We start from the raw sequence: 27340 nt of genomic DNA on the forward strand, positions 1-27340 counted from the left end.
GGCAATTCCCACTTCTGTACATTTAGTATATGCTATAAATATTTTGGGGACATTTTGAAACAGTGTTATTTATTTTGTAGGTGAAAAACCAAATACATTCTAGGGATGACCTTGATGACATAATTCAGTCATCTCAAACAGTCTCAGAGGACGGTGACTTGCTTTGCTGTAATTGTAAGAATGTCATATTACTCATTGATCAACATGAAATGAAGTGTAAAGGTAGGACCAATGCATAAATATAAGGCTTTTTAAAAATCCTATAGCAATGTATGCACACATTTCTTAGCACTGTACCATAGAGTACTGATATGTTACAAGAATGTTCATCTCAGAAATATGCCTTATGTTAAAATAGAATGAAAGCAACTGTATCTTGTACCTTCTCAGCCAAAGAGCTATGATCATTTCACTGTACTTTTCTCAGTGTGAATGACACACACAATGTGTTTGTTTACTCTGCTTCTCTTCTATGCCATCACCCATTTACCCATGGTCATGTTACCATTTCCTCCCACCTGAAATACTGTGATAACCCTCTAACTGTCTTTCCTACTATTCCACCTTCCAAAACCATGGCCTGTTCTGCAATCATAATTATATAGTTGTAAAAAATCACACCTGATCATGTTACCTGCTTGCTGAAAACCCAGCTGCCATTTATTGCTGTAAGGTATGGATCTCAGTCCTCGAGCTTTATACTACATCATTGCGTACCCTTCTCTGTGCCACAGCCAGTGCCTTAGGTGTTTGCTCCTACAATCTGTAGCTTTAGTGTGGTATAATTGATATGTGATACAGTGCACACATGTAAAAGGTACCATTTGATAAGTTTTAACAGATGTATACACATGTGAAACTATTACCATCATCGAGATAGTCAACATATATCCATCACCCGCTAACGTCTCCTCATGGCCCTTCATATTCCTGTTTTTAAAAGCTGCTAAATGGTTTTCCAAAATATTTGTACTATTTTCTATTCTCATCAGCAGTAAATGACCATTCCAGTTGCTATGTTGTCACACTACTGGTGTATTTATTTTTTTAAATTTTAGTTATTCTGATGGGTGTATTATGTATATTCTTATGGGTTTAATGTACACGATCCTAATGACTAAAATGTTGAGCATCTTTCCATGTGTTTATTTGCCATCTGTACATCTTCTTTGTTGAACTGTCTTTTCACATCTTTTGTGAAAAAGTGGGTTGATGTTTTCTTACGTGTTGAATTTTAATAATTCTGTATGTATTTGGATACTATTACTTTTTAGCTACTTTTTTACAAGGGTATTTTTGCCAGTTTTTGGGTTGACTTTTCACTTGCTTTGTAGTATCTTTTGAAGAGCAGAAGATTTTAATCGTAATGAAATCCAATTTAATTGTTGAATTACAGATTTTGCATTTTGTGTCATATGTAAAAATGTTTGCCTAGCACAAGGTCACAAAGATTTTTCCTGTGTTTGTTCTAGAAATTTTATAGATTTGGATCTTCCATTTAAATCTGTGCTCCATTTTGAGTTTCCTTTTGTCTATGGAGTGAGGTGAGGTGTGGATTCAAGTTCACTTTTTGGATATGGACAGCCAATTGTTCCAACACCACATGTTGAAAAGGCTATCCTTTCTCCACTGCATTGCCATCCTGCCTTTGTCAGTCATAAGCTGTTTGCATATGTGTTATCTATTTCTGGACTGTCTGTTGAATTTTATTAATTTGCAGATGCTCCCCAAATTGTGGGAAACCCAGTGTTTGAGTCAAAAGCAATTTAATACTTCAGTAAACCCACTGTAAAGTCAATAAGTCAAACCACGTTAAGTTGGGGATTGTCTGAATTTGACTTTATACAGGTTGAGCATTGCTAATTTAAATATCCCAAATCTGAAATGCTCTAAAACCCCAGACTTTTTGATTGCCAACATAGACACCACAGTGGAAAAATTCTACATCCGACCTCATGTATACAAACATTGTTTCATGCCCCAAATTATTAAAAGTATTGTTTAAAATTACCTTCAGTCTTTGTGTACAAGGTAAATATGAAAAACAAATGTATTTTGTGTTTAGACTTGGGTCCTATCCCCAAGATATCTCATCATGTATATGCAAATATTCCAAAATCCAAAATCTGAAAAACTTCTAGTCTGAAGCATTTTGAATAAGGGATACTCAGCCTGTACCTATGGCACACTGTTTTGGTTACTATTGATTTATAGTAATTCTTGAAATGAATCCCCCAATTTTGTTCTTTGTTCTGTTTTGACTATGCTAGATCCTTTGCATTTTCACATGAACTTTAGAATCAGCTTATCAATAAAATAAAGACTGCTCGCTTGTTGGAAATTAAGTTGGGATTGGGTCATATTTATAGATTAATTTGGGGAGAATTGACATCTTAACAATAGCGAATCTACTCCTCAATAAAGTGTATGTCTGCTTTTATAGAGGTAATATTTAATTTTCTCAGTAGTATTTTGTAGTTTTTAGTTTATAGGTCTTTTCATATTTTATCCGATTTATCTGTATTTCATTTTTGATGAAGTTGTAAATGATAGTTTAATTAGTGTAGATGTATTTGACTTTCTTTATACAGGTTGAGCATTGCTAATCCAAATATACACTTTTATAAAACTATAGAAAATGATAGTTTTAAAATTTTCATTTGATTGTTTATCGCTAGCATATAGAAATACAGTTAATTTTTCTCTATTGAATTTGTATCCTTCAATCTTGTTAAACTCACTTATTAGTTCTGGCACATTGTTGGTAGATTTGATCAGATTTTCTTCATAGACCAAAGGTTGTTAAACCTTTCTTTCTCAAACTACCCTCTTACTAAGGATAGTGAATATTTTAGGCTTGTGGCAAAAGGGTCTCTTTTGCAGCTGATAAACTCTGCCATTTTAGTATGAGAGCAGGCATAGATCATCCATAAATTAATGAACACAGCTTTGTTCCAATAAAAGCTTATCAGACAAGAAGCTGGCCCACAGGTTTGGGTTTACCCATACCTATTTTGTGGTCATGGTTGTGTATAAAGACAATTTTATTTCTTTTCTTAAACTTGGATGCCTCTTATTTCTTTTTCTTGCCTGACTGCATTAACTAGAATCTTCAGAACAATGCTACAAACAAGTAGTGAAAGCAGACATTCCCATGTTCTTCCTCATCTTATGGGAAACGCATTCAGTTTTTCACTATGATGCACGTTAGCTGTAGGTTCATCATAGACGTTGTTTATCATGCTGAAGAACTTCCCTTGGATTCTTATGTTACTGAGAGTGTTTCTTCTTTGAAACATCAGGAGTAAATTTTATCAGATGCCTGTGTCTGTTGGGATGATCCTATGGGTCTTCTCTTTCAGTTTGTTTTGTGGTAAATAAAGATGATGTTTCAATGTTAAGCCAACCTTCCATTTCTGGAATAAACCCCATTTGTTTATGACGTATCACCTTTTCATTATACTGTCGGATACAATTTACTAAAGTCTCATTTAGAATTTATTATAAAGACTTTTATTTTTTAGACCAGTTTTATGTTCCTGTCAAAATTGAGAGGGAGGTTCAGATATTTTTTTGTATACCCCCAATCCAATACATGTTTAGCCTCCTTCATTACCAGTATCCTTCACCATAGTGGTAGTTGCTATGATAGATGAGCCTAAATTGACACATCACAATCACCCCAAGCCCATAATTTGCATTGGGGTTCACTCTTGGTACTGTACATGTATGGATTTGGACAAATGTACAATGATGTGTATCCATGTTATATAAATTATTTTGACTTCCCTAAAAATCCTCTGTGCTCTGCCTATGTATCTTTTCCTGCTGTCTCTTACCCTTTGGCACCCTTTTACTTTATCCATAGTTTTGCCTTTTCCTGATCATATAGTTGGAACCATACAGTAAGTAGCCTTTTCAGATTAGCTTATGTCACTTGGTAATATGCATTTAAGGTTCCTTCACATATTTTCATGAATTGATGGCTCATTTCTTTATGTGTAGAGTGATATTCCACTGTATGGCTGTGTAACCACAGTTTATTCACTCCACTATGGGAGGATGTCTTCGTTGCATCACAAATTGGTTGAATTTTTACATTCGTGCTCATGAGGGAATTTTCTTGGTAATATTTTCTGGTTTTGGTTCAGGGTAAAGCTAACATTACAGACTGAGTTGAGATATACTCCTTCTTTCTGTTTCTTTTGGGAGAGTTTGTGTATAATTGTATTATTTTCTTCCAGTAATGTTTTGTAGAATTCACCAGCATAGCCAGCTGGGTCTGGAGTTTTCTTTTAGGAAGGTTTTTAACTATAACTTAACTTTCTTTTATAGATATAGGGCAATTCACGTTATCTATTGCTTGATTGAGATTTGCTAATTTTCATTTTTAAAGGAATTTGTTAATTTTATCTAAGTTGTCCTCTTTACTTACATAGAAATTATAATATCTTGTTATATTTTTAGTATCTGTAGAATCTATAATTATGTCACATTGTTTATTTCTGAAATTAGTAATTTGTATTGTTTCTTTTATTCTGAGCAACCTGGCTAAATGGAGCTTTATCACATTTATTGATCTCCTCAAGGTGTTTTGTGTTGTTGATTTTTTTCTATTGTTTCTTCTGGAACCAACAGTATAACAAAATACCATAGACTGGTTCAAACAGCGGAAGTTGATTTCTCGCAGTTGTGGGTTCAGCAAAGTCCAAGATCCAGATGCTGTCGTGTTTTTTGTATGGTTAGGGAATACATCCTAGTTCATGAATGCTTTTTCTCTGTGCCCTCACTTGGCAGAAGGGGTGAAGGAGATCTGGGGTCTGTTGTATAAGAGCACTAAGCACTAATCCCATTCATTAGGGCTTCGCTCTCATGACCAACTACCTGTAAAAATCCCCCCTCCTAATACCGTCACATCTGTGATTGGCTTTCAGCATATAAATTTTGGGGAAGACAAACATTCAGACCACAGCAGATGTTTATTATTTCCTTTCCTCTGCTTGCTTTGGGTTTATGTCACTCTTCTTTTATCTAGTTGCTTAAGGTAGAAGTCAAAGGCATTGATTTAAGACTCTTCTAATGTAGACATTCAGCAGTGCTAAAAATTTGTATTCAAGTACAGCTGTAGCTGCATTCCACAAATTCTGGTTGACGAATTTTTATTCAGTTCAGAATATTTTCTATTTTCTATTTCTATTTTCATTACCTGTTTGACCCAGGGTTATTTAGATGTGTGTTACTTAGTTTCCAAATATTTGTGTATTTCCCAGAGTTATTTTTGTTATTGGTCTTTAATCTGATTGATTTGTGGTCAGGGCACATACTTTGTATGACTTAAATCCTTCTGACTCAATCCTTTAATTGAGAGTTGTTGTACGGCCTAAAATATGGTCTATTTTGGTAAGTGTTCCGTGGGTACTTGAAAAGCATAGTGTTGTTCAAGTCTATTCTTGCTGATTTTCTGCCTTCTTGTTCTATCACGTATTGAGTAAAGGGTATTGAAACCTCAGATTACCTAGAAATTGTCTGTTACTTTTTGTAGTTCTATCCACTTTGGTCTCATATATTGTGAGGCTGGTTTGTTATTAGGGGCATAAAGACTTAGGATTGTTATGTTTTGTTGATTAACTGAACCTTTTACTGTCGTGACATGACCTTTGTTATTTATTGCTGGAATTTTTTTTTGCTATGAAATCTACTTTGGTATTAATACAGCCACTCCTGCTCAGCTGCCTTTGGCAACTGTTAGCATGTATCTTTTTCCATCCTTACAACCAATTTGTGTCTTTACATTGAAAGTGCATTTCTTATAGGCAGCCTGTAGTTGGGTCTTGCTTTCTTGATGAGCCTGACAGTCTGTATTATAGTTGAGGTTCTTAGACAAGTTTCATTTATAATGTGATTACTGATATGTTTGTCTGGTAGCTGTTTGATTGCTATTAATCCCAACTGTTCTCTGTTCCCCTTCTTTTCCTGCTTTCCTTTAGATTAGTCAACTGTTTTTTATGATTCAATTTTATATATATTTTTGGGTTTATTAGCGATAACTGTTTTGCTATCTTAGTGTTTAGGATTTTTAGTATATAATTTTAACTTATCACAGTTCACCTTCAGTAATATTATACATCCTAGATGGTATAAAAAATGACAATGATACATTTTCATTTTTTTCTGTCCCAGACACTTCCTTCCTGAATCTGTGGGATTATGGTTTGTGTTAAGGTTAGAATATTTTTGGCCATTTTTTCTTTAATTTTTTTTCTGTCTCTTCTTTTTTATTTGAGGAGTTATCTATTAGCTGCTTGAAAGTTTCTTGCAGTTTATCATGTCAAATTTAGGAACTTTTCCTTTGTTATCTCTAATTTGTGTTTATTTCCATCCACTATAGTTTTTACCTCTGACAATGTAATTTGCGTCTCTACAAGTATGGTTTGTGTTTTTTTTAAAAAAAACCTTCCCTGCCTCCACTTTATTATCTTGAGTTTTATTTGGAGTACAGAGATTTACTTATAATCTTTCCATTCTTGCTTTTAGATTTGGGGTAATTCCTCACTCCTGAGGCAAGACCTTTCTGAGTATTCATTGTCCTGTGAAGTATGTGGTATTTTGGCCTGGCTCATGGCAACGGACCCTCTTCCAGTCATTGTGTGAACCCCAGACATCGTTTCTGCTAATTTTCTTTAACTGTTTTTTTTTTAATTTTATTTTTCATTGTTCTTAGGAAGTTTCCTAGCACACAAGCACTTTTCATTACTCCAGTAAATACCCAAGAGGGAATCTCTGCACATCTCCAGGATTTGTTTCCTGTACTGCCTTTTTCTCTCCAGTTTTCTGTCCTGTGATCTCTATCTGCTTTGGTTTTACTGGCCTCTCAGCTTCATCACCCCAGCTCTATGTCAGATTTTCTCCCTTTGTCATGGCCTCGAACCTCCATCAAAACTCTGTCAAAAGAGCTGGGATATTTGTAAGGCCTGCTGTATTTGTTTTCTGTCTTTCAGTGATCACCTACCATCTTCATTGCCTGAAGTCCACTGTGTTGAAAATCAGTTTAATGTATTTTGTCTGTTTTGTTTTTTATTCATTCAGATAAGATGAAAAATCAGTATCTGTTGCTCCATCAGAGCTAGTAACAGATTGCAGCAGAGCTTCAGCACAGCACATGCTGCAAACTAGCCAGAGTGCTTTGCTTTGTTCTTTGCTTAACTGCTTCTTTCTCATCCTTCATTTCTCAGTGTAGCATCTCTTCCTCAGGGTAATCTTCCCTGGGTGAAGTATAGATCAAATTATCTTATGCAATCACATAACTATGGTTTTTTTTTTTACAGGACCTATCTGAGTTTATAACTGTCACCTTTTTATCTTGGTTCTTCACTATACTTTAAGCTAAAACAATAGCAGAGTTGTTGTCTTATCTGCAGACCTTACTATAATATCTTCCACCTTGTAGGCACTCAATATGTACATACTTGTTCAATGTATGAATGAATACCTGTTAAAAATGCACAGTCCTTTATATCCAAAAATCTACTCACGTATTTTATCTCTACTTTGTTTTTTCCTGGTTACAGATTGTGTTCACCTATTGAAAATGAAAAATACATTTTGTTTATGGAAAAGATCAATAAAACTTAAAGATAACCACTGTGAGCAACTTAGAGTAAAAATTCAAAAAATGAAAAATAAGGCTAGTGTACTACAAAAGAGACTATCTGAAAAAGAAGAAATAAAATCGCAGTTAGAGCATGAAACACTTGAATTGGAAAAAGAACTCTGTAGTTTGAGGTATGATCTAGTTTTAAATAAATGTTTGAACTGTTTGTTTTATATTAAAGACGTATAAGGAGAAGTTTTGTAACTGCGAACTTACCTTCTAGGATTTAACAGGGAAGAAAGCTTCTTAATCTTATGGAGTGTGAAATTATTGGATATAATATCACAAGTTCTTAATTGTGATAATTCTCTAATAATTAAATGCATATTCTTTTAAATCATAGTTTTAATGGCTGTATAGAATTTTACCCTTTGGAAATCTCATTATTTAATTGATGAATTGAATTTTAGGTTTTAAAAAGTTTTTGTAATAATGCTACAAGGAACATCTTTTATATACACATAGTTTTCTACATTTCTAATTATTTACATTGGATAAATTCTTCTGGTTAAAGTATAGAAACTTTTTTAGATCTGTTTTAGATCTTTGATCAATATTTCTAAATTGTTCTTAAGAATGTTTATATTAATTTATAATTCAACCAACAGAGTATAAAACAGATATTTTTGTTTACCCAGAATAATTATTTTAAAAATTATCAGTCGGGTGCAGTGGCTTATGCCTGTAATCCCAGCACTTTGGTAGGCCGAGGTGGGCAGATCACGAGGTCAGGAGTTCGAGACCAGTCTTCCCAACATAGTGAAATGCTATCTCTACTAAAAATACAAAAAATTAACCAGGTGTGGTGGTTGCACCTGTAATCCCAGCTACGCAGGAGGCTGAGGCAGGAGAATCGCATGAACCTGGGAGGCAGAGGTTGCAGTGAGCAGAGATTGCACCAGTGCACTCCAGCCCAGTGATAGCAGGAGACTCCCTCTCAAAAAAAAAAAAAAAGAAAAAGTATCCAGTTTTATTCTTAATATGCAGGGAATAAAAAGTAAAATGGAAAGTGATTGCTGATTAGCATATTCAACATCTCTCTCTGCTATGTAGATAAAATTAATTTAGTTTTATGCTGAAGACATGTATTATTCTTTATTGTTTAATTAAATATTAGATCTTGTGTTGTTCCAAAACAGATTTTACAATATGTTATAAAGTACATACTAATCAGCAGGATAGACTGAAAGTGTTACCCAAAAAACAATCTTAAAAAGTGTAGGGTAACGTATTACATTCTTAACCTAGTCTTGGATTACAGTAATCTGCTGATATATGTTTCATAAAGACATCAAAAATGTTATCTTACAATGTAAATTATGTTTAGGGATACTTGCAATGAATGTTTCATGACGATGAAAATGTATTTCTAGTGAATGTATCAGCTTGTTTATAAAAAGTAACTTTATGTTAATTAACTCTAAATGATTCATCCTAATTGAGGAGTAATTACTGTGTGAAGAAAAGATAATTTTTATCTTGTAACTTTACTGAATAATTTTCAACATCCTTTTTCATAATATTTGCTAGAGTTACTAGTAATAGAAACTTATGCAGGATGTTCTTTTATCAATACATTTCAACTTATACATGCCCTTTGGATGAGATTGAGGTGAGAAATTAAAAACATGAGAACTAGAAAGAAAAATAGTATTTAAGAACATAGAAACTTTATTAGGATAATAAACCAACATATGAATGTTTTATTTTCTAATATCAACAAAGAGAGTCAAATTCTGTAAGATATTTGAAGAGATTTATTCTGAGCCAAATATGAGTGACTGTGGCCCCCAACACAGCCCTCAGGAGGTCTTGAGAACATGTGCCCAAGGTGGTCGGGGCGCAGCTTGGTTTTATACATTTTAGAGAAGCATGAGACAGCAATCAAATACATGTAAGAAATACATTGGTTTGGTTCAGAAAGGCAGGCCAAGTCAAAGCTGGGTCTTCCAGGCTGTAGGTAAATTTAAACATTTTCTGGTTGACAATTGGTTGAGTTTATTTGAAGACCTGGGATTAATGGAAAGAAATGTTCAGGTTAAGATAAATGATTGTGGGGACCAAGTTTTACTGTGCAGAGGAATCTCTCAGCAGACTTCAGAGAGAGCAGATTGTAAAATGTTTCTTATCGGACCCAAAAGGGTGCCTGGCTCTCAGCTGAATATCCCCTGGATCTGCATAGAAAGGAAGGAAAACAAAGGGGAAAGGGGGTTCTCTATAGAATGTGGATTTTTCCCACAAGAGACTTTGCAGGGCAATTTCAAGGCATGGCAAGGACATATATTTTGGATTAAATGTTTTCTTCCTTGTCTCATAAGGTTATGCCAGAATCAGATTGAAAAGCAAGTCACAATATACAGGGTCAAATATAACCCATCTGATGAGAATCCATGGTTTGTAGGGCATGACTCCCTGGACCCCTTAGGTAGGAATTTGGGCAAGATAAAAAATTAGAGCTTAGTCCTCACTGATAAGATAAATTCTAAGATAAGTATATTTACAGATTTGCCATACAGCAAGAAAAAAAGAAAAGAAGAAGTGTTGAAGAGTTGCACCAAAAAGTTAGGGAAAAGTTAAGAATCACAGAAGAGCAATATAGGATAGAAGCTGATGTGACAAAACCAATTAAACCGGCTCTCAAATCAGCGGAGGTGGAATTGAAGACAGAAGGAAATAATTCAAATCAGGTAAATTAATGTTTGGTAAAACTTCATATTTCTACTCTTATTAATATTACTTATAGCATCTCTTTCATTTAACGTATATTATTTAGGCCTGAACAATCCCTAAATTTTATTTCATCTTAACAATGAATCATGGCATTTATAGCTATAATTATTTATAATAAATCTTGAAATATTTTATTTTAGTTCAAAGGCCTTTTGAAAACAATGCTATTCTACAATATATACTTAATGATATTGTAAGTATTTTGCTCCTAGTGACATAGTTCAGCATATTTCCCCATTTCATGTTAATTACATTTCAAATGTTATGGAAAAGGAATAAAAGTTATCACAATAGCAAATAATCTCATGATTTTCTAAGAAGAGTTTTATAGATTTAATTTTCTTGACTTTTGGTGTCTTGAAATAAAAGATTATTTTTGTATGTATATATCTACCTCACAGAAGTTACTGATTTGGTGGAAGAGCACTAGGAATAGAGTCAGAAAAGCTGGGAAAAATCCTGCAGCTTGCTTATATTTTTAACCTTTTGCTACAGAATTATAACTAAATGAGTTCATTGATTTGTGCACGTAAAAGTGCTTAGTATAATGCCTAGACTTATCATTTATCAATAAATGTCATTCTTAAAACTGACCATAACAATATTAGAAAAGTAGAATATCTATACAATATTTTAGAAAAAGGGAACTTAAAGAATTTGGAAAATGTCATTCATCTGTCCAAATATCTGCCAAGCTAAGGCTCTCACTATAGGGAGAGGTATAGTTTAGATGTTAGAGTGTAAACCCAATTTTTTAATGTGGTCATAGTTATTAATTCTTTATGCCTTGCAATTTGTTGTAATTCAGTAAAAGCCTTTTTTTATCCTGAAATTTAAAATAATTATCTAGTGGCTTCTTTTTTGCTTTCATGGATTCACTGTCTTCAAATAAACTTTTGAACTTTGGGGAATTTATGCTGTATGAGGTTTGAGGTTTTGACTCAACTTCTTTTTTCCCAGTTAGATATCCAGTTATGGCAACCTCTCATTGTATAAATGTATGGGTTATTATTTAATTTCAGAAGCAATCACAATATGTTGTCCTATTGGATACTAGTTACAAGTTTGCTTTGTTTTACTTAGGTTTCTGAAACTGATGAAAAAGAAGACCTGCTGCATGAAAACCGCTTGATGCAAGATGAAATTGCCAGGCTCAGGCTGGAAAAAGACACAATAAAAAACCAAAACCTGGAAAAGAAATACTTAAAAGACTTTGAAATTGTGAAAAGAAAGTGTGAAGACCTTCAAAAGGCTCTAAAACGGAATGGGGAAACATTAGCAAAAACGATAGCCTGTTATAGTGGACAGCTTGCTGCTCTGACGGATGAAAACACAACGCTCCGTTCCAAACTGGAGAAGCAAAGAGAGAGCAGGCAAAGACTGGAAACAGAAATGCAATCATACCGTTTTAGACTGAATGCTGTTCTATGTGATCATGATCCTAGTCACTCATCAGAAAGAGACCAAGAGCTTGCTTTCCAGGGCACAGTAGATAAATGTTGTCATTTACAGGAAAATTTGAATTCTCAGGTTCTGATTCTTTCTCTGCAACTTTCTAAAGCTGAGAGTAAGTCCAGAGTCCTCAAAACTGAGCTCCATTACACAGGAGAGGCTCTGAAAGAAAAGGCTTTGGTTTTTGAACACGTGCAAAGTGAGCTAAAGCAAAAACAGAGTCAAATGAAGGACATTGAAAAAATGTACAAAAGTGGATACAATACAATGGAAAAATGCATAGAAAAGCAGGAAAGATTTTGTCAACTAAAAAAACAAAATATGTTGCTTCAACAGCAACTGGATGATGCTCACAACAAAGCTGACGCTCAAGAAAAAGCAATATTTAATATTCAAGCCAGATGTGATGCTAGAGTACAAAACCTTCAAGCTGAGTGCAGAAAGCACCGTCTTTTACTAGAAGAAGACAATAAAATGTTGGTCAATGAATTGAATCATTTGAAAGAAAAAGAATGCCAATATGAAAAAGAGAAAGCAGAAAGAGAAGTAAGTATCAAGAAAAATAAGTATTTTTCAAACTTCCTGAAGTAAAATTTAAAGTAATATTTGGTTACAGCTGAATGTTGGATCTAGTTGAATATAAAAAAGGATACATATGATAAATATATCTGCTTAGAAACATTCCTTGTCTCCAGCAAGTCAAAGTTAGAACTGAGAGATGCTTTCCTCTGATTAAAGTCAATGTGTCGCTTATAAAATTTTAAGTTATAAAATGTGAATATAGACTAACATTAATAATGTAGTCTTATACTGCTGAAGTAATAATTTTAATGTATTTATGTTGCAACATTTTAAGACCATGATAAATCAGGTATATGGAAATGCTCATACCTAAAATGGTATTTTGAAATTGATTCAATTAAGTGGGGTACTTTGACAGTGAATTTCAGATTTCCTAGATGAACTGAAGTGTATTCCCTATTTCATAATTACTTTTCTTCAGTAGCTTTAAATATGTCTTAGTTGGTAAAATTTTGTTTTTCTTCATGTCAATTTGACTTAAATCTGAAACTGTTTCAATCTCAAATTATGTATAGATATGATCATTCTATTCTTTAAAGGCATCTAATTTTACTTCTATTATAATATGGGGAAAATGCAGTAAATTTTAGCCAAATCATGTTTGATTTAATCTTCCCACTGGCATTTATAATTTACTTTCAGTTTTTAAATAAAAAATTTGCTCATAATTTTTATTTCAAGGCTCAATTACTATCATTTGGATATAACTTTGTCCAGGACAAAGAGAGGCATAGCTATCTGTGATTTATTAGTTTGACACTGGATCCCCATTCTCAGACTAAGGAGGATTTCAGACTAACGAGGAGTGGCAGGATTCAGGTAGAGTAGGAATGGAGTGAGTACGGAGGAGAGATATAGCAGCTGAGTCAGGGCGGGAGGTGGAGGGCGGGTTACTTAGAGCATCTAAGGCCACTGGAATTTTACTTTTCTTCTGAGATAGACATCTATTGGAAGGATTTAAGCAGATGATTTAATGTGAGGAACTCTGAGGTTGATTTGAGTTTCTAATTTAAAAAAAGAGGGAAATCATTCCACAATGTATAATTTACTACCATCAGTCTCACCCACATACTCATTTCTTTTTGAGACTTCAGAAGGTTTTTAAGCATTGCAGATTCATCAAGGGAGGAATGACTAGTGGGCTGAATATGTTGTGTGAATAACAATACCAGTTTGGCAGGAAGATAACACCTTCTGTATCCTTAACTGGATTCAGTAACACACAGGAATGTGTACACATGAGGAAAAGAAGGTGAATCGGTCTGTGTGGTGAGATTTTTCAAAGAGTATGCTTTAGAGTTAAATATTATTAATGGTTTAATAATAAGGTGATTTGTAAAATCAGTAACAAAAATAACATCTTATCAGGTAGCTGTGAGACAGCTTCAACAAAAACGAGATGATGTCTTAAACAAACAATCAGCAACAAAAGCTTTGCTGGATGCTTCATCGCGTCACTGCATCTATTTAGAAAATGGGATGCAGGATTCAAGGAAGAAATTAGACCAGATGAGAAGTCAAGTATGTATGCAACTTTGCACACCAACAACTGTTAATCTGTAGCTAGTTAACTAATATAAAGTGTTTTGGGGTACTAATTTTAGTGGATGGCTTTCTTTTGTATTTTTATGATAATGTTATTAAAATTTTATAGTGGATGGCTTTCTTCTGTATTTTCCTTATTATTAATTTTATTAAGATTTTATTATAATGCACCTATATCTTGATTTCTGGCTTTCATTCTGCCATTTTTTATACATATATTTTTTTCTTAAATATTTAACCTTAGGAAAGTTGAGAATTATGCATCATTTCTCACAGAAGTTGAGAGAGTTTTTTTTTCTGTTAAACAGTCTATTTTTAATGATTTCTCTATTGGCATGGTGAGGCAAGCCAGATGAATTCAGAGGATGATGTCTAATGGAATGTTTCAGAAAATTATCTTCTGTTTAGTCTCTACTTTTCTGAATGTATAAAGAACCTGTGTATACTTATTTCTTAGATTTCAGGTTAACTTGTTCAGAAAGGCCATTTTACTGAATAAATTTTTATTTCGATGAAAATCCTTACTTCCTTTGTATTGGGCTCAGAGAGCACACTCTGTCTCTATATGAATATGGACAGTTAGCATTTGCCAACATGTATCTATTTTCTCTTATTTGTAGAAAAAGCTAAACTAAAAAGGGGGTTATAGAAGGTCAGCAAAGGATGGGTTTGAGATGTTTGGGTTGATTAAGTGGGCATTTAGACAACAGGGCTTCTCCTTTGGCGTGTTTAATGGACATCTTTGCAGTTTAAGATGATGCTTTTAAATTACTTCTCTCCTAATGATGACCTGAGTCCTGCTATTCAGTGGGAGAGTCAATAAGATCCTGTAGGATCTTATTTGGAACTGACTTTGTCTATTTTAATTTTGTTCCTGCTTGTTTTTAAATTTTCTTGTTGTTTCCCTAGAAAGGAAAGATGACGCTTAGTTTTAAATATTTAAAAATGTGCAAGTTGCTTTGCTATAATAAAACTAAATGCATACATACAAAAAATAAAATTATAGTTGATGTGGTAGTGTTTGGAATTCAAAATATAAATGCTTAGCATGAGGTAATCCTTTATCTTTCCACATTTTACCAGTTTGTAAGTTTGAGTATTTAACTGATAAAATGTAATTCAAAAGCAAAAAGAATGTTGTGTTTTAGTCCTAGAGCAGGGGTCTGTGAACTTTTCTGTAAAGGGCCAGATAGTATTATGTAAGGCTTTGTGAGGCATAAGATCCTTGTTGCAATAACTCGGCCCTGCAGTTACAGCACAAAAGTAGCCATGAACAATATGCAGACTGAAGGGGTGTAGCGGTGTCCCACTAAAATTAATTACAAAAAACAGGTAATGGGATGATTTCTCCTAGATTATGACCTTTTATAAATAAAAAAGATTGTGATAGTCTAAAATATTTTATATATATTTTGTTGATTCATTCATCTACTGATGGACATTTAGGTCATTTCCAAATGTAATTTTTAAAAATTCTTTGTTTCAGTTTCAAGAAATACAGGATCAACTTACAGCTACTATAAGATGTATTAAGGAGATGGAAGGCGACGCACAAAAGTAAAATTTGAAGCAGCACACAAAATAACTTGAGTATTTATGAAGCAAAAGAGCACTGTAGTATGAAAATTGTATCAGTTATGATAATTAGTATGTCTTTGTGAAGCCAAAAAAGTTTCATTTGTAAGCTATATTGAAATACATCATTTTTCTACATTATTCCTAAATTTTGCATATTATCACCAAAACACAGGTAGAAAAATGACACAGTAGCCCAATCGTCTACTTTTGTGATTGCTAAGAATTTGTGTAATTATACCTTCAGAAGTTTGTTTAGAATTTACATGATTTAAAAAAAATTACGTGTGAGAGTAATTATTTTAAAATGCACATTTTAGGCTTGAAGTAGAACATGTGATGATGAGAAAAATTATTAAAAAACAGGATGACCAAATTGAGCGGCTTGAGAAAATCCTGCAGCATTCAAGTTTGGTAAGCTGATCTCTTAATTTCTGTCATACTGAAAAGGAATTTTATTTTTCCAGTAGGATGGGTTAAATATCCCTTGTCCAAAATGCTTGGGACCAAAAGTAGATTTTTTTCAGATTTTGGAATATTTGTATATACCTAATGAAATATCTTGCGGATGGTACCTGAGTCTAAACGTGAAATTCATTTATGTTTCATATATACCTTATGCACATAGCCTGAAGGTAATTCTCTACAATGTTTTACAGTAATTTTTTGCAGGTAAGAAAGTTTTTACTGTTTTCCCCAGAGCCTGTCACATGAGGTCAGGTGTGGAACGTTGCAGTTGTGGTGTCATGTCTGTGCTCAAAAAGTTTCAGATTGTAGAGCATTTTGGATTTCAGATTTTTAGATTAGGGATGATCAATCTACAGTACAGATGCTCCTTGACTTACAGTGGGTTTACATGATAATGTCTCTTGTTTGACTGAAACATTATAAGTAATATTTGATTTATTTCAGATGCTGCAGGTGTTTGAGAGCTAGATGAAGGTATGTTGCCAAAATTTATGAATTAAATTCCAATCATTGATTTCTGAAATAAACTCTAAGTAGTGAACGGTATTCCTTTTCAATTGCTTGGTTAATAAATGCTACATTAAATATTTTTTCTTACACACATCTAGTGAAAGATGTGAAAACATAAACATTCATAGTGAAGGGTATACTTATGCTTTGTTAATTCATCATGTTCCATAGCTTTAAAAAATCGCAAGAAGTCTGTGTATCCCTTTTTTTCTGGCCCTACACTTTTCTTCTGCCACCCCTATAGACTATCAGCCTGCACACTGAAACTGTTCTCACAAAACAAAGGCATTATCAACTTCTCAAGGTTAAGGTAGTGATTTAAGGCTAACAGAGCCCACACTCATGTGATAATAATTAGTTAAGCAATTACAGGTCACAAGCAGTCACTTGACCAGTGACATTTTAAATCTCTAGTCATTGACTTTGTCATTGGTTTACTTTTGCCCCTGGGAAAAGTTGAAAATTCCTTAGCATGGAATCAAAACTCTCACATCAGTGTGGTTCTTGTCAAGTTATTCAGCCTTATCTTTCGCCACTTACCATACTCTGCACCTTTGTTCTAGCATCCAGCCAAACTAGACTACATGGAGCTCCACAGTGATCATCTTCACCTCCAGCTGTTTGCATTTACTTCTTCCCTCTATCCTACATGTGTTTTCCTTCCCCTTCAGATATCAACCTATGAATTGCCTCTACCAAAAAGCCTACAATATTGACACAAACCTGGGCTAGTATCCGTTCTATGTCTTCCAATAAGTGCTGTCTTACACTTGTCATTGTATGTATGACTCTGTATGGGAATTGCCTGTTTGTTTTTTCAGATTATAGCATACAGTTGTTGAGGGGTGGACCGTATCATCTTTATCTTGTAATTCCAGTGCTTGTCCTAGTACCTTAGCACATGGTTGCTGAATACATGAATGAAGAGTGAGAAACCAGAAGCTCTGATACTTAACTGCCATGATAATGAATTCAGTGTGTAACTATGGGCAAATTATATTTAATAGTGATTGCATATTGTACATATTTTTCATTCTTATTAACACTGATAAACTTTTCAACATATACTGACTTTCTCTTAGTTAACTGTGAAATCATTTAGATAAAGAATATAATTCTTTTTCATTCTAACTTCTGAATTTAAATCTGAATCCTCTATAGCAGGGGTCCCCAACCCCCAGGCCACACACAGGTCCATGACCTGTTAGGAAGCAGGCTGCACAGCAGGAGGTGAGTGGCAGGCAAGTGAGTGAAGCTTCATCTGTATTTCCAGCCACTCCCCGTTGCTCACATTATCACCTGAGCTCTGCCTCCTGTCAGATCAGCAAAGCCATTAGATTCTCACAGGAGTGAAAATCCTACTGTGAACTGCACGTTCAAGAGATCTAGGTCACATGCTCCTTATGAGACTCTAATGCCTGATGATATGTCATTGTCTCCTTTCTCTTCACAATGGGACCATCTAGTTACAGAAAAACAAGCTCAGGACTCCCATTGATTCTACATTATGATGAGTTGTGTAATTATTTATTATGTATTTCATTATGTATTACAATGTAGTAATAATAGGAATAAAGTGCACAATAGATGTAATACGCTTGAATCACCATCCTGAAACCATCCCCCAAACCCCCATCTGTGGAAAAATTATCTTTCACAAAACTGCTGCCTGGTGCCAAAAAGGCTGGGGACTGCTGCTCTATAACTTCTGCACTAGAATCTATTAATGAGTAAAATCTAAATCAATAACTAGTTTTAAAAGCATAACAAGAATATGTGCTGTCTGGCTGCAGTGGCTCATGCCTGTATTCTCAGCACTTTGGGAGGCCAGTGCAGGTGGATCACTTGAGGTCAGGAGTTCAAGACCAGCCTGGCCAATATGGTGAAATCCTGTCTCTACTAAAAATACAAAAATTAGCTGGGTGTGGTGGTGCATGCCTGTAGTCTTAGCTACTCGGGAGGCTGAGGTGGGAGAATCACTTGAACCCGGGAGGAAGAGGTTTCAGTGAGCCAAGATCGTGCCACTGCACTCCAGCCTGAGCAACAGAGTGACTCCATCTCAAATGCAAAACAAAACAGAAAGAATACGTGCTGACGAAAAAAATCTAAGACAATATTACTAGACTGTTAACATGATATTTTGTTTCCCATTAAATGTGTGACATGCAAAAGTATTTATTAAATGAAAATATTTTTGTATCTTTTATGTCTGATGAAAATTTATATCGTGTTTTAAATGATGTTTCTTGGCCTCTTTAACTTTTTATTTTTTTATTTTTATTTTTTGAGACGGAGTCTGGCTCTGTCACCCAGGCTGCAGTGCAGTGGCGAGATCTTGGCTCACTGCAAGCTCCGCCTTCTGGGTTCACGCGGTTCTCCTGCCTCAGCCTCCCGAGTAGCTGCGACTACAGGTGCCCAGCTAGTTTTTTTTTGTATTTTTAGTAGAGATGGAGTTTCTCCCTGTTAGCCAGGATGGTCTCCATCTCCTGACCTTGTGATCTGCCCGCCTCGGCCACCCAAAGTGCTGGGATTACAGGTGTGAGCCACTGCGCCGAGCCTGAAAATCTTACTACCTAAATAACTTCCCACTCCACTCACACTCACAATCTTTCTATAATCCACATTCTCTCCTGAGACAAGAGCTTGGGAAGTTCTGTCTTGCTGAGGGAACTTTATATTGTTCAGGAATTCTTTAATAAGGTTTTACATAGTTGGGGAAACCAGGGAAAAGCAGGTTTGTCACTGCTTTGCTGAGGAGCAGACTCACATGCCTTGGAAGAATTTAGTAAACCTTCAATAGATGGCCTAAGATACTAACAGGGGCCATCTCATTAAGCTACACGGTTATTTATAAGTGAAAGTATAATCTAGAACTTACATGTCAAAGTCTTCCACTACAAAGATGGCAATATTTGACTAAAACTGCAATGTTTGTCCCAGTTGACAAAACTCTAATCAAGCCCCTGCCCTTCTCATTCTGTTTTTCCTTTTAAACTTTTTCTTATATTTTAATTTTTCATTTGACAAATGCATATTTTCTCTTTATACCATGCTTCCAAGTGTCACTCTGATACATACCTTCAATGACCAGACACAGGATTGTGGAGTTTGTTGTGGACACTCATCCCATGAATAGGGAGACTCCGATAACCTGAACAGAAGGCTCTGAAAAGAAAGGAAACTTTCTTTTCCGTCCATACAGAGCTTCCCCCCATTATTTCAGTGTACACAAACCAACATCAGTTCTTTAACACAAAAATAAAAATACTCAAGATCAAGCAATTGTGAGGGGAATCATCTTTCCAGAAGTCAATTCTTCTAGCGGCTACCTTCAGCATATACAACTTCAATGAAAAGAAGTTGGTCAAACGAGTAAAACTTTCCCACCTCATTCCATTTCTGTCTACCCATTGACAACACCTTCGGTCTTCTCACAAATATTGAGTAGAAACACTGCCAACTCTTCACCTTTATCTGGCTCATTCCCAGAGCCAGGAGAAGATGTGATTTATTTGGTGGATGGGAAATCTTATCCATTGGTCCCATCAAATCCATTGGTCCACGTTTGCCTATTAGTAAGGCAAACTTACTCAGTGATCAATGAGTACATCTAGTCTCTCTTTCTCCTCTGGATTCTGAACAGGAGACTTGGAAGGCAGGTGAAGACCCTCCCTGCACTGGGTGGGTAACTGACTGTTCTTCAGATGAACTTTTTTTTGTTCAGGTTCTAAAGTCAAGGCTAGGGGGCAATATTAGAAGTCTTTTTTGGTCAACATTAAGCCATAGTTTCTAAATCAGCTTTAGGAGGAATAATGTATTTGGATATTGATCTGACCTTTTGTTTTTATTTCTAAGTTGGTTTGGCACTGAAAAAGGAGAGGTATGTTATCAGTCTACATCCCTAATGCCCTGACATCCATGAATCCGTTTTAGTGGAATCCAGATCGCTAAGAAAGAGATATAAAATATTTGTTCCTATCCAACTGTGATTACTATATTTCCAACTATGTTGCTCTCTGTAAGCAGAGTCTGCGTACATGTTTCTGGTTCATATATGCCTAGGGTTCCAGACCATTACATTTCCATCAAAATGTAGATCCCGAGAATGCCAGAGAGGGTCAGGCCGAGGATAGAACAGACAGTGATTTTCAGATACTGCAGTAGGAAGGTGGATCCACCTCTTGGCTGGTACTTGTAACCATGAAGTGTGGGAAAGTAATGACCAGATTGAGTAAATGACCAGAAATTCAAAACTAAGCCACAAGAAATTTGTCTATTTCTGCTTTTGTTGACTGCTATCAGGGTTACATCAAAAACAGTATTGCTGAGACCAGTGTTGTGGAGCTTTAACTCTATGTTTTCTTCTAGTAATTTTACAGTTCAGGCCTTCTATTTAAATCTTCATTTGGAGTTGATATTAGTATGTGGCGTAAGTTAAGGGACTAACTTTATTTTTCCTGTGGATATTCAGTTTTCTCAACACCATTTGTAGAACAGACTATCCTTTAACCATTGTATGTCCTTGGCACCTTTGTCAAAGATAAGTTGACTGTGTGTGGGTTTATTTCTGGGTTTTCCATTTTGTTTAGCCAATTTGTCCATTTATATGCCACTACCATGCTATTTGGATTACAATTGTTTTACAATATGTAATAAAATTAGGTAGCAGGCTGTCTCTAGCTTTGTTCTTTTTGCTCAAGATTATTTTGTCTATTTTAGGTCCGTTCAATACAAATGTCAAGTTTTTTTTCCATTTCTGTAAAAGAATGGCATTGGAATTTTGATAGTGATTGCATCAAATATGTTGCTTTTGGTATTTTGTTCATTTTCACAATATTAATGCATCCCATCCACAAGCATGAATTTTTTTTTCATTTACTTGTGTTTTTAAATTTTTGTTCATTGGTGGTTTATAGTTTTTCCTATATAGGACCTTTAATTTTTTGCTTAAATTTACACGTAAGTATTTAATTTCTGTTGCTATCATACTTGGGATTTTTTAAAAATTTCTTCAGGTAGTTTGTTATTTGTATACAGAAACACTTCTGATCTTTGATAGATTATTTTGTATCCTGAAACCTTATTGAATTCATGCATCAGTTCTAAGAGTTTTTGGTGGAATATTTAGGGTTTTCTGTATACAGGATCATGTTGTCTGCAATTAGAGATAATTTCACTTATTTCTTTTCTGAGTAGGATGCTTTTCTTTTCTTTTCTTGTCTAATTGTTCTGCCTAGGAATTCCACTGTTAACGATGAAAAGAAGTGGTGAGACTGGTCATCACTGTCTTGTCTCTGAACATGGAGGAAAAGCTTTCCACTTTTCACTGTTGAGAATAATGTTAGCTAAGAGCTTGTCATACACGGTTCTTTTTTGTGTCGAGATACATTTTCTGTACACTTAATTTGTTGAGAGCTTTCATCATGAAAGGGTTTTAAATTTTGTCATGTGCTTTTTCTGCATGTATTGAGAGAATCGTATGATTTTTGTCTTTGACTTTGTTCATGCATTTTATCACATGTATTCATATGCATATGTTGAAACAAACTTGCATCCAAAGGATAAATCCCACTTGATCATGGTGAATGATTCCATTCATATATTCTTAAATTTGGTTGCTAATGTTTTGTTGAAGATTTTTGCATCAGGGTTCGTTACTGACATTGGCCTAGTATTTTCGTCTCTTGTAGTGTCCTTGTCTGTCTTTGGTATCAGAATGATGGTAGCCTAATAAAATGAGTTTGGAAGTATTTCCTCTATTTCACTTTTTTGAAAGAGTTTGAGAGTAATTAGTATTAGTTCTTTAAAGGTTTGTCAGAATTTAGCAGTGAAGCCTTCTGGTCCTATGCTTTTCTTTCATGGGAGGCTTTTAATTTCTGCTTCAGGCCGGGCTTGGTGGCTCACGCCTGTAATCCTAGCACTTTGGGAGGCTGAGGTGGGTGGATTGCCTGAGGTCTGGAGTTCGAGACCAGCCTGGCCAACGTAGTGAAACCCTGTCTCTACTAAAAATACAAAAAATCAGATGGGTGTGGTGGTGGGCGCCTGTAATCCCAGCTACTTGGGAGGCTGAGGTAGGAGAATTGCTTGAACCTGGGAGGCAGAGGCTACAGTTAGCTGAGACTGTGCCGTTGCACTCTACCCTGGGCAACAAAAGCAAAACTCTGCTTCAAAAAAAAAAATTATGCTTCAATTTCCTTATTATTTATTAGTCCATTCAGATTTTCTGTTTCTTCTTGATTCAGTCTTGGTAAGTTATATATTTGTGGAAATGTTTTTATTTCTTCCATGTTATCCAAATTGTTGGCATACAAATGTTCATTATATGAACAACTGTAATCCTTTGTATTTTAGAGTTAAAAGTTGTAATTTCTCCTATTTCATTTCTGATCTTATTTGTTGGAATAGTCCTTTTTCTAGTTCGTCTAGATACGGATTGGTTGATTTTGTTTATTGCCTTAAAAAGAATTTCAGTATTAATTCTTTCCATTGGGTTTCTCATATCTATTTTATTTCCACTTTAATCTTTGCTATTTTCTTATTTCTGCTAATTCTTGGCTTTGTTTCTCATCTAGTTCACTGAGGTATAATGATTGATTTAACTACATTCTATAAGTTTTGGTATGTTGTGTTTTCATTTTTGTGTGTCTTAAAATATGTTTTTTAATTTTTTCTGTAACTCATGGGCCATTTATGAATATGTTAAATTTTGCTATTTTATGTATTTTTCAAGATTGCTTCTGTTATGGATTTCTAGCTTTATGCCATTGGGATGCAAAAATTTTCTTTCTATAATTCAATTCTCTAATATTTGTTAAGATCTGTTTTGTGGCCTAACATGTGACATATACTGGAGAATGTTCCACCCACATTTCAGAAGAACATGTACACTTCTGCTGTTGGATAGGATGTTCTGGGTATATCTGTTAGATCCAGTTGCTGCGAAGTGTGATTCAAATCTAATGTTTCTTAATTTATTATCTTTCTAAATGATCTTTCCATGGTTGAAATTGGAGTATTGAGGTCTCCTACTATTATAGTATTGCAGTATATTTTTCTCATGAGATTATTTAATAATTGCTTTATGAATTTAGGTCTTGTGACCTTGAATGCATATATATTTACAAGTATTATGTCTTCATGATGAATTAACTCCTTTATCATTATGCAGTGAACCCTATCTCTTTTATTGGTTTTGACTTAGTTTATTTCTTTTAATAATAAGTATAGCTCCCCTGATCTATTTTAGTTTGCATTTGCATGGAATATCTTTTTTCATCTTTTCAGTTTCAGCCTATATATGTCTTGACTGGTAAAGTGAGTCTCTTGTAGGCAGCACATGATTGAATCTTGTTTTTTATTCTATCCATTGAGATGCTCTATTTCCTTTTATTTGACAATGTAATGCACTTACTATCAAGGTAATTATGTATAGGGAAGGACTTTCTACTGCCACTTTGTAATTTTTTTTTCTGATTGTTTTATAAGTTCTTTGTTCCCTTTTTCTCTGTTGCTGAACTCTTTTATAGCTTGATGGCTTTCTGTGGTGGTATGCTTTAAAATTTTGGATAAATTGCAAAATAAACTTTTTTATTTTGTGCAGTTACGATAGGTTTTGTTTTGTGGTTATCATGAAACTTACCTAAAATATCATATTCTTAAAACAAACTACTCTAACAACTTCTGATAGCAACTTCTCTTTAATTGCATCCAAAAGTCTACATTTTCATTCTCTCTCCCATACAATTGTACAATTTTATGTCAAAACTTACCCTTTTAGTTCATACTTATATACCTTAGCAATTTATTGTAGCTACAGTTATTTTCAATACCTTTGTCTGCTAACCCTACTAGTAGGGATAAAATTGCTTTACAAACCACCCTTAGAATATTAGAGCATTTTGAACATGACTGTGTATTACTGATAGCATTGAAGCTTTTTACTTTTATATGTTTTTTCTTACTATTTAGGCTTTTATTTCAATGTAAGGCTCTTCCTTTAGTAATTATGATCAATCAAGGATATTGATTATAAACTTTATTATTATTTTTTTGTACAGAAAGGTTTTTATATCTCCCTCTCCCTCATTTCTACAGGACAGCTTTGCTAGGCACAGCATTTTTTTTTCAAGATGGAGTCTTGCTCTGTCACCCAGGTTGGAGTGCAGTGGTGTGATCTCGCCTCCCAGGTTCAAGCTTGCTCACTGCAATCTCTGCCTACCAGGTTCAAGCAATTCTCCTGCCTCAGCCTCCTGAGTAGTTGGGATTACAGGCCCATGCCACCATGCCCAGCTAATTTTTGTATTTTTAGTAGAGATGGGGTTTCATCATGTTGGCCAAGCTGGTCTTGAACTCCTGACCTCCTGATCCACCTGCCTCGGCCTCCCAAAGTGCTGGGATTACAGGTATGAGCCACTTCACCCAGCCGGGAACAGTATTGTTGATTGGCATTTTTGTTTGTTTGCTTGCTTGTCTGCTTTAGTATTTTGAATACATCATCCCTCTCTCTTGTGGACTGTAGGGTTTTCTGCAGAGAAATCCACTGAAAGCCATATTGAAGCTCCCTTGAATGTGATGTATTTCTTGTTTTTTTGCTGTTTTCAGTATTCTTTGTTTTTCATTTTTAATAACTTCATTGTGATGTGTGTTGATAAATGCCTCTTGGATTGAAATGGATTCATGACCTCTGCAGTTTTCATACCTCAATGTTGTCATCATTCTTCATGTTTGGGAAATTTTTAGTCATTATTTCATTAAATATGCTTTCTAGGCCTTTTTCTTTTTCTTCTCCTTCAGAAACTGATATTATATGAAAGTTGGGTTGTTTGATTGAGTCCCATAATTGCCATATGCATTTGTTATTCTTTTTTGTTGTTGTTTTTCCCCTGATGGAATCATTTCAAATGTTTTTTCTTTAAGCTCACTGATTCTTTTTTTCTGCTAATAAAATCAGCTGCTGAAGCATTGTATTAAATTTTTAGTTTGTTGTATTCTCTATATCTAGAATTTCTATTTGTTTTTTGTTATCATATCTATTTCTACTTCAGAACTATCATTCTGTTAATGAATTGTTTCCCAAATTTATTTTAGTATGTTATCCATGATTTCTTGTACAGGCATACTTCAGGGATATTGCAGGTGTGGTTCCAGGCAACCACAATGTAATAAGAACTTGAATTTTTGGTTTTACACTGCATATAAAAGTTTTTTACACTATACCATAGTCTATAAAGTGTGCAATGGCCTTATGTCTAAAATTACATACTTTAAAAACTACTTTATTGCTAAAAATGCAAAAGATCATCTGAGCCTTCAGTGAATTTTAATTTTTGCTGATAAAGAGTCTTTCCTCTGTGTTGATGGCTGCTGAATGATTAAGGTGGTGGTTGCTGCAGATTGAGGTGGTTGTGGCAATTTCTTAAAATAAAACAACAGTAAAGTTTGCTGCATCAGTTGACTCCTTTGATGAAAGGTTTATCTGCAGTGTGCCATGCTGTTGGATAGCATTTTACCTCACAGTAGAACACCTTTCAAAATGAGAGTCAATCCTATCTAATGCTGCCACCGCTTTATCAACTCAGTTTGTATAATAAGATAGGTTTTTTTTTTTGTCATTTCAACAGTGTTTACAGTATCTTCACGAGGAATAGATTCCATCTCAGATGGCTGGGCTATAAGAAACAACTTTTAGTACATTCAAGTTTGATCATGAAACTGCAGAAATTCAGTCACAGGCTCAGGCTCCAGTTTTACTCTTAGTTCTCTCGCTAGTTCCACCACACTCACAGTTACTTCCTCCACTGAAGTCTTGAAACCCTGCAAGCTATCTATGAGGGCTGAAATCAACTTCTTCCAAACTTCATATTTTGACCTCCTCCAAGGAATCACAAATATCTTTAATTTCATCTAGAATAGTGATTGCTTTCTAAAAAAATCCAGATGATTTTTAATTTGCCTTGTGCAGATACACAGAAGAATCATTGTCTATGGCAGGTATAGGCTTACAAAATGTATTCTTAAATAATAAAATGTCCTTGATCCATGGGCTTCAGAATGAATGCTATGTTAGCAGGCATGAAAACAACATTAATCTATTTGTACAACTCCATAAGAGCTCTTGGGTTATGAGTGCATTGTCAATGAGCAGTAATATTTTTAAAGAGATATATATATATATATACACATATATATATACACATATATATACATACACACACATACACGTATACACACACACAGACAAACACACACACACACACGTTTTCTGGACAATAGGTCTCAACAGTGTGCTTAAGATATTTGGTAAACCATACTGTAAACGATGTGTTTTCATCCAGGCTTTGTTGTTTCATTTATAGAGTATAGGTAGCATAGGTTTAGAAGAACTTAAAAATGTAGCAGAATGGTAAATGAGTACTGCCTTTAATGTTTTAATGTAACCAGCTGCATTAGCCAGTACATAGAGAGTCAGCCTGTCCTCTGAAGATTAGAAGCCAGGCATTGACTTCTCCTCTATAGCTGTGAAAGTTTTAGGTATCCTCTTCTTCCGGTATAATGCCGTTTTGTCTACACTGAAAATCTGTTATTTAGCATAACTGCCCTCATCGATGATCTTAGCTAGATCTTCTGGATAACTTGCTGCAGCTTCTCTATCAGCACTGGCTGCTTCACCTTGCACTTTTATGTTATGAAGATTCTTTTCTTAAACCTCATGAACCAACCTCTGCTAGCTTTAAACTTGTCTTCTGCAGCCTCCTCACCTGTCTCAGACTTCATAGAATTAAAGAATGTTAGGGCTTAGCTCTGGATTCAGCTTTGGCTCAGCGAAAT

At 34.8% G+C, this 27340-nt stretch overlaps 1 protein-coding gene across 8 annotated transcripts in view; it reads left to right on the top strand.

The window, feature by feature from the left end:
- LOC101125154 (ankyrin repeat domain-containing protein 36C) overlaps positions 1 to 27340 on the top strand; it is a 156667-nt gene that overhangs the window by 101005 nt on the left and 28322 nt on the right. For all 8 annotated transcript variants that reach the window (XM_063695574.1, XM_063695578.1, XM_063695577.1 and 5 more), the window contains 8 exons: positions 81 to 222; positions 7569 to 7782; positions 10155 to 10338; positions 11465 to 12379; positions 13784 to 13936; positions 15447 to 15517; positions 15856 to 15949; positions 16448 to 16477. In XM_063695574.1, coding sequence (XP_063551644.1) covers positions 81 to 222; positions 7569 to 7782; positions 10155 to 10338; positions 11465 to 12379; positions 13784 to 13936; positions 15447 to 15517; positions 15856 to 15949; positions 16448 to 16471 — 1797 coding nt within the window. In that variant the 3' untranslated portion in view covers positions 16472 to 16477. The remainder of the gene's footprint in view (positions 1 to 80; positions 223 to 7568; positions 7783 to 10154; positions 10339 to 11464; positions 12380 to 13783; positions 13937 to 15446; positions 15518 to 15855; positions 15950 to 16447; positions 16478 to 27340) is intronic.

This window comes from Gorilla gorilla, chromosome 12 (genome assembly GCF_029281585.2).
Source record: "Gorilla gorilla gorilla isolate KB3781 chromosome 12, NHGRI_mGorGor1-v2.1_pri, whole genome shotgun sequence".
In the NCBI taxonomy this organism is placed as follows: Eukaryota; Metazoa; Chordata; class Mammalia; order Primates; family Hominidae; genus Gorilla; species Gorilla gorilla.